Source organism: Carassius gibelio, chromosome A10 (genome assembly GCF_023724105.1).
Source record: "Carassius gibelio isolate Cgi1373 ecotype wild population from Czech Republic chromosome A10, carGib1.2-hapl.c, whole genome shotgun sequence".
NCBI lineage: Eukaryota > Metazoa > Chordata > Actinopteri > Cypriniformes > Cyprinidae > Carassius > Carassius gibelio.
In genome coordinates, this window is record NC_068380.1 from 7,069,649 (window position 1) to 7,078,036 (window position 8,388).

The 8,388-nt window shown below is 39.6% G+C and overlaps 1 protein-coding gene across 2 annotated transcripts in view; it reads right to left on the reverse strand.

Moving 5' to 3' along the window:
- LOC128020972 (RNA-binding protein Musashi homolog 2) overlaps positions 1-8,388 on the reverse strand; it is a 154,282-nt gene that overhangs the window by 19,213 nt on the left and 126,681 nt on the right. The window contains exons 10-11 of one of the 2 annotated variants that reach the window (XM_052607816.1): positions 8,362-8,388; positions 2,856-2,975 (exon numbers count right to left, since the gene is read on the reverse strand). The exon at positions 8,362-8,388 is cut by the window's right edge and continues 48 nt beyond it. In XM_052607816.1, the coding sequence (XP_052463776.1) occupies positions 2,856-2,975; positions 8,362-8,388 (147 nt within the window). The remainder of the gene's footprint in view (positions 1-2,855; positions 2,976-8,361) is intronic. The other variant, XM_052607818.1, reaches the window with a different exon arrangement.

The following is an 8,388-nucleotide window of genomic DNA, read 5'->3' on the forward strand; positions in this document are numbered from 1 at the left end:
ATATTGGCCCACAAATTAGCTTTGAATTTCAGAGCAGCTGTAATTAGCCTCTTCATTTCCACCTAAAGTCAATTTAGAAAGGGGGGGGGGGTATTGCACTCGTGCCTGGATTTAGCTTTCACTTTCCATTTAAAATAGTCCTTTTTGACCGAACGTCTGGCTAATTAACATTACTAGACCCCCTTTTCTGTAAGTGCTGACATTTAATAAATAATACATATTTAATGTCTTGTCATTTTGGTGCTCAGAAAGGCTTTGCTAATTAATTTTAACACATGATTTATTCTGGCATTTTCTGGCATGCTCTCAGGTCTCTCTCAGCGCTTTTCTTTGGTTGAATGACAAAGTAACTTCATAAATCCAGGACAGTAGATCTAGATTAGTGATGGCTCAGTTACAAAGCTTTTGACACGGAGCGGTATGATTTGTAGATGCACACAGCAGGAAGACGCCCATGATGCCCCTTATGTTTTTTTTTTTTCTAAGAGATTCTAAACTGACAAAGATTCTAAAGTCTTCTTGCTGACCAAACTACAAGTTGAGTTATCTAGAGCTCAGCTTCATTAGGCTATGTGTTTTCTGTTCTCTTAAAGTCATAGATTTTAAACAATCAGAATGTTACATCATTTTAAAAATAAATATTACACAGACAGAATGATATACCAATAAACATTTTTAAATATGCATTTAAAATGACCATTATTCCTTCATACAAACCATCTAAATGAACTCGAGCTCTAATGTGAAAACACAGTGGCTTCAGGGACTGTTTTCTAGGGGATTTACATCACATGCAGTCCAGCAGGAGCTTATGCAATGGGGAACCAGGGCCTGTCGTTTAATCTCACCTCATATACACGAGCCAAAACAGCACTCCACAGAGATGCTTTTCAAGGCTCACAGAGCTTGGGATGAAATGGATAATGATCTCAGATAATGTGAAGTAGTTTGCCAAACAGGAGCATCTTCATGCTCGGGCGAGTGGGCAGGTGGCCCACTGTAGCAAAGCAGAACGTAACAACATCTCATCTGTTCCCTCGAATGCTTCTATCTGTTAATTAACACGAAAGGACCTGAACCCATACTGCATTTTGTTTCACAGTACCAATAGTTGTGTAAAAAAAAAAAAAATGAAGACCAGCACATTTCGTATTACTCTGGGGTTAAATGCAGCAACTGCTGGTCATTGAAAAAGCTCTGACACAGGACTGCTTATTCAAGATAACATAGCTCAACACAATACACCAGGGCACAGGAAACTGCCTCAGCTGCACTCCATCTGCTGAGCAAACTCTTCCCTTTCCACTGATCTGTTAGAGTCTTACGACAACTACCTACTCACTGGGGAAAGAGGAGAAAAAGACAGGAGAGACGATGGAAATAGAAGATGGGGGGATGAAAAGGCGAGAAAAGAAAATCTGCACATGATGAGGTGAACCAAAGAGAGAGAGATGCATACACCCACACGAGAACTTTCTGCCTTAATGATCAGGAATGGGTCGATTCGCATATGGCAACCTCTGGAAAAAAACAAGCATCCCATGATCCTCAGAGCATTGCTCTGAAAGAGACAGAGAGATCTAGAGGGAGATGTCTCAGCAAAGCAGGAAAGGACAAGACACATCAGTTGGAGAGCCATGCCTCTACTGCCATGCGCTAGGGAGATAGGTCTCCAGAAGGCTGTGAGCCTCCCCCATTGAGGAGGCCCCTGTGGAGCCAACAGTCTCTCCCATCACCCTGTCAGGCCCAGGGACACAGACCTCCACCTGAATCACTCTCACTTTAAAAGGAAACAGAAGTAAAAAGGCACTGCACAATTTAGATGAGGGTGTGAGTCAATTTACCAAGACAAATTTCCTTTTCGATATTTAGTTTGTAAGCTGTGGTATCTAGTTCTCATTAATGTTGGAGCACCATTACTGTTGAGACATGACTCACTTCAACATTCTCCAGTGCTCTGAGTGTAGCTGCAGTGCTACCCTGGTACGTGATGTTCAAATTCAACAATTGTAACTTTGACCATATCTGACCCTTAAAATCAAATCTTATGTGTGCCTTCATCAAAGGGCTGCACCATTAATCGAACGCGACTGTCATATGTTTCTGTGATTAACAGTAAATCTCCGGCACGTGCTTTAAGAATGATAAAGGATATATCGACTAGCATTGCATATTATATACTTCATTATTATATATTAAAAAAATATTTATACACACAAGACAAACTCAGTTATAGTCAGTATGTCATAATTGGCCACAAATCACAAAACGTTGAAATGCAATTACAGTAAAAATAATTTGAATTGCAAAGAAATTCAAATTAGGCAATAATTATATGCTCAAATTTATAAACCAAAAGATTATACAGATGACATGTCAAACATCTATCTGTCCATCCTAAAACATGGGGCTTTCAAACAAGGCTTTTGTCATGTCAACATTTGAAGCTTTTCTAGGTAAAATTAATTATTTGAATTTCTTTGAATTAAATTCATTATAATTCCACTTCCTTGTTTTCAGATTAGAACTGCAATTCTGCAGCCTGTCTGCTAACTCCATTCAAAAAGCAATTCTCAATTAAAATCTGAACATGCAACGGTAAAGTTCAGGTTCAAGATTAGAACTGATCTCTGCATTAACCCTGGGAAGGATGCCAAGCAGAGTACAGTCTGTAGCCAGTGTCAGCAGAGAGATATATCTTGTTCAACAAGGATGCAATGGAATCTATGAGATGACTGTTTAGGGCACATGACGAGTGAATAATGTGAAACAGGACACTAGTGAAGGTGAGTGTGTGTGTTTTTGGCTGGGGGGAGCAGTGGCCACTCAGAACACAGGCGGTAAAGAGTGTTTACCTGGCCCTGCGTTCTGTGGGTACGCCATGTAGCCGCTTCTTCCCCGGGTCGCCCTACCTGAGCCTCGCGCCGCTGCCACTGCTGCTGCTGTCACAGGTCCGTACGCCGTCGCTGGGAAACCTGCCGAGAGAATAAAACGATTTACTAGTGCTCTTCATTGCAATCAAATTTACAGCCACATAAATGCATCAGAGCGTCAAATAACAACTCTATCCAGACTAATGCAACACACATGGGAGAGATGCTACATCATCAGCTGATAATAACGGCGAACACACTACACTTTATATTTATATACACACACACTTTATTTATCTAACACACATACTTAGTATACACTTAAATTTTGCACACAATATATATGTACATACATAACTTCATTTTGTAATATACCTGCCTACAATTGTCATTTGTATATTGTCATTCACTATCTACTTATTTGTATTTTTTATTCTTTTATTATGTGTTTTATGTTCTGTCGCTGTCATTCTGTTGTACTGCGGAGCTTCTGACACGAAAACAAATTCCTCGTATGTGTAAACATATCTGGCAATAAAGCTCATTCTGATTCTGATTCTGATTCTGATCGTCATTCAAATAATTACATAGAAATCAAAAGAACTCAAATAGGTGGACATAATTCATATTTATTTTCTTTTTCTTTCTTGCTCTTTTGTTGATTTTGATTGCCCCCATTGTCCTCATTTGTAAGTCACTTTGGATAAAAGCGTCTACTAAATGACAAAATGTAAATGTAAACATAATTACTCGTTTAGAGTGATGCTAGCAGGACTGATCTACAGCCTCTCTCTCTTTCCTGGCAACATTTTAATTACAGACAGCACAGGAACACGTTGCCCATGGAGAAACCATCATCTTTTTTTTTTTTTTCACATATGGACTCAGAAAAATGCAACATATTAAAGTTCATTTGCACTCACTTTAGACAGCTTCAGAAGCTTTCTCAATAATGCTCTAATGCGAGGTGAGCAGCACAGAATTATGGGTATTTATAAAAATGACTACTCCACTGGGAGGACAAATTGTACTTGTTTGACTGAATGCCACTAGAGGATATAGAAACCACATGATTTAACAGCACCTGTCTTCCCTCATGTGTTAGTAGAGTTGACTGAGATGCATCAGTGCTCGATCCATCAATGTGATCATTTGTATGGTGGACATGAAGCGTGAGCGGACAGAGCAGAGCTGAGAGCAGAGGATTGTGGGATTAATTGCTTGCAACAAAGTGCCTATTTTCTCAGTGAGAAGCATCAGCAGACATGTGGTACTCTTTAAGGTCCATAATGTCAGGTAATAATGAACCTTTATTATTAACCTTTATTATAGTGTCCTCATACAGGTCATTTAAATGTGCTTGGAAGTTTATGGAAAAAAAATTAATCAGCCATTTACTATTTCTATTTAACTTAATACTGAACAAGCCAAACTCTGTTGAATGACATTGTGTTTGACAGCATGCAATTTGTTTGTGGTAAACTGAGACTGCTGAAGAATCTACATATTTAACAAAATTCACCAGTTCAGTGTTCAAACATTGTAATCAAACATAATCATCATCATTGTAGAAGCCAACTAAAAACGCAACAGGCCAGAGTATCTACGGCTTTATTATTTCATAAATGTAATTAGAGGTCCCTCACTTTAATGAAGGTGTGAATCTGCATCTGACAGCTGCTCATCAGAGCAGTAAAGACCCACAAGGGGGTCTAACGCCCATCTACAGCATGTCATTACACCAGACTGCATCCAATGTTTGTAGGATAGATGGGGTGATACCTCGACTATCACTATTATACCCTTAAACAGGGCATTTAACACACTGGTTACTCTGGAGGGACTGATCCTATATTACACTGCAAATCACATCTAACAGCAAAAAATATAAGAAAAGAAGAAGAAAAAAAGATTAGTGTTAGAGAATATAATCCTAAAATTAGGGTTGGACCAAAATATTCGATTATTTGAATATTCGTTCGGTAGGTTAACATTCGATTTTAAATTTGGAGTAGTGCTGCAACGACTCGTCGACGTCATTGATTACGTCGACTAAAAAAATACATCGATGTGCGTGAAATGCCTCATTCGCCCTTGAATATGAATTGTCCATGAGTGAACGTCATGATTCAGAGCTAATTTAAAAAGAGAGAGAGAGAAAAAAAGAGAAAACTCATGTGGATATTCATTTTAAAAAGAAAAGAAAAAAAAACAAAAAAAAAACAAATGAAAAACATGAAAAATCATGATGTAGGCATGTATATAATAGCTTAGGGGGAAAAAAAAAAGCTGTAAAAAGAGAAAAAATTATACAGGACCAGATTACAGACGGTTATAGATAATACCAAACCTCTGTGATCTCTCTGGTTTAAATTACGCATTTCATTTCCGGTTTCTTTCCTCAGCTCATTAATCTCATAACAAAACACAAATCAGTATGCTAATGCTAATGCTAATGGAGGTCACGCGTCCCTGCCTCTCTTTTGCTCTGCTCGCTGTTGCCGAGCACAAGTGTCCTTGACCAAAGTGTCACAAGTCACTCTTCCTCTGCACAGCATCCTCTGTCCCCCAGCGGCCTCTCTCCCTTCGTCAAAGTTAACGCTGGAACAAAGTTCTTGTGAGAGATTAACTTCGCCGGATTAGGTGGGTTAATTATTAGATCTCGGAGGCTCATTGTTTTGTGTTTCCGCCGTGAAAGGCTGCTTGAGAGAGGCGCTGCAGCATTAAATCAATTTCATGGGCTTTTCATTACAGACGAGATAACGCCAACATTTAGCATTCAATTTTATGGCGTTATTTGAATCTGCTCCAGCGAATGGCCTGATGGGAGAGAAAAACCCTGCTGAGAAGGCACAAGGACACATTGCTCTCCCTGCTTCCTCCAGAGCCCCCTGGGAACCGTAAAACCACACAAATGGACCCTGAGGGAGTACAGAAGGAGTCTACAACACTGAAAGAGAGAGGAAGAGGGACATGGACAGGAGGAAGAAAAAGAAGAGAAAGATGACTGCTGACTGCTGCAGATGACAAGTTCTCACAGTACTCCCTAGAATTCTGCCAGCAATGCCCTAAGAGCAGATTATTCTTATGGAAAAATTAACAAATCTATTTCTTACAAGTAAGCACTAGCCTCATTTTCATGGATGGTACAGAGAGAGAAAGATGTCCTTTCAGTCTGACCTCGCTAGAGCTACCCTTCTTTAGGAAACAGCTGCTGAAAAGAGCCACGATTCCTGAAATTAGGCTATAAATGCACCTGATGTGAGCCAACACACAAGGTTTGTGTCCTATCAAACAACACAGAGCTGTGAAATGACAAAATCTGCACCTTGCTTTTTCCTTCATTGACCACTTTGAAAGGAAAATAAAAACAATGAAAGCTACCATAATAAGAGCCGGAAAAGGCAGCAGCCTTGGCTCTCTTTTCATCTGTGTAGTGAGTGACCTGTTGTTGCTGCATATGGAAAAATAAAATAAAAAATGATACGCTGTTTGTAGTTTTGTGAAAGCTTTTCAGGCGATATTAAAGGTGAACCACAGGAGTCTTTGGTACAGGTGGTGTCTATATGAAGAACACATCACGCATGCATATAAACACTTCTTTGCTTCCTACACAACAGTATATATACACCTAAAAAAGCCATTATGAATGGGTTTTGGTGCACAGGTGTCTAAACTAAGATCAGATTTCTTACGTGAGAGGTTTTGCCCAAAATGAAACCATTTACTGAGCTGGATCGTCATTGTGAGTCTTCTGATGTTTGATTAGGGGACAAAAAGTCATTTGGCCAGGAAGATTAAAGGGCTCAATCTTTTTTTAGCTCTTTCATACACCATTAAACTTAACGATGAATCTCCAGAAAGATCCCTGGACATCACAAAACCTCCAAACGTCACCAGCCAGCCATGAGTTTCACCTCACCATAATGAAAGACAATTTTATGTGCAGGAGCCGTGACTACGAAACTCCAACAAGAGTACGATCTCATCTCACCCATCTTTCTGTTTTTGAAAAATATGGACCGTGAATCACGTGTGTAAGTGTGTGTGAGATGGAGGAAGTATCGTTGCACCACTCTGAAGCAGATATCATGGAGGCGACACGCATTTCCTACCGCTCACCATAAAACAAAACCATCTCTCTGTGTCTTTCGACAGATCAGGCCCTTGTGCCAGAACGCTATCAAGCAGGCCGAACTTTGTTGTCGAAAATAAATCATTCCCTGCCCAGACACAAAAGAGCCGAAGCGCTTGGCCTGTTTCTAATGGAAATGTTTCCAGAATTATGGTTTCTGCTGACCTTATGTTAAGATCTGAAATGTGTAAACTGTAGCTAAGAAAAAAAACAACATAAGTGTTTATGAAAAATATGACCAAAATTCAATGAAATCTTCTAGGGATTCTGGATGACAGGTGTCAGTGTTGATTCTCTGAGGACTCGACGAGTGCAGGGTGTCAGCAGGAAGGACTCTCAGCCTGTCTTGTTAGCTAGAAGCACTTAGCATTAATTAGCAAGGCCATCTCATTATTACCCAAGTAAACACTTTTTTTTGTTATGCATTTTAATGGCCTTCACCAAACACTTAAGAAACATCTTTAAGCATTTAAAAAGACCCAAACTCCAGACAGACAGACTGCACAACAACAACAACAACAACCAAAAGATGCACATCTGTAAGTGTGGGAATGCAAGAACCGCAAACGGCAGATTCGAAATTCAACACACATTCGAGATGATGCAAAGAACAAAAACAGTGGGGCACAACGGCTCTCCCAAAGTCTCCTTACAAATGGCTGATTTCCATAATGGCAACCGAGAAGGAGAGATCTCTGGGTTTGTCAGTGGCTCATTCATGAGCTCACATGAGCTCACATCAGAGCACAGAGAGAATGTGTGTTGATGTGAATGGGACTGTCAGTTTGTGTGTTCTTGTGTCTATTTGTATCTTTCATGAGTTAACCCTGTTAAATATAATTTATTTCTATTTTGAATAGAAATGTTTGAAGAACTAAGCTCTGTGAGAAAGAGAAAATATGGGTCTCATAAGCCCTTTTGATGTGTTGCTATCTTTAACAAAAACAAAGACATAATTAGCAAATACTTTTTTTTCTTTGAAACAAGACACATTTTTTTTTTTTAGATTGGAACAGAACAAATATACACTAACTACAAATGTGCACTACAATATGAACAAACATGTTGGGGAGAGATCAGCGTCCATCAAAACAACCATCACACCCACAGAAGAAAAACCTATTAGCTCTGCTCATGATATCAGCAGGCAGGTAGCCATCCACAGGACACTCACATCAACAATATCTGCCACCAGCTACAGAGAAATGTGCTTACCTTTACACCTCTCACAAACACACACATGCCTTTCACTGACATACACACACGTGTGCATTTAACAAGTTCCCAAAATTGATGCTGATTTACATAACAGTTTGCGGTTTCATAACAAGTGAGGTAGACACACAGACTCACCTGGAAACTGGTAACTGTAGCTAGGAG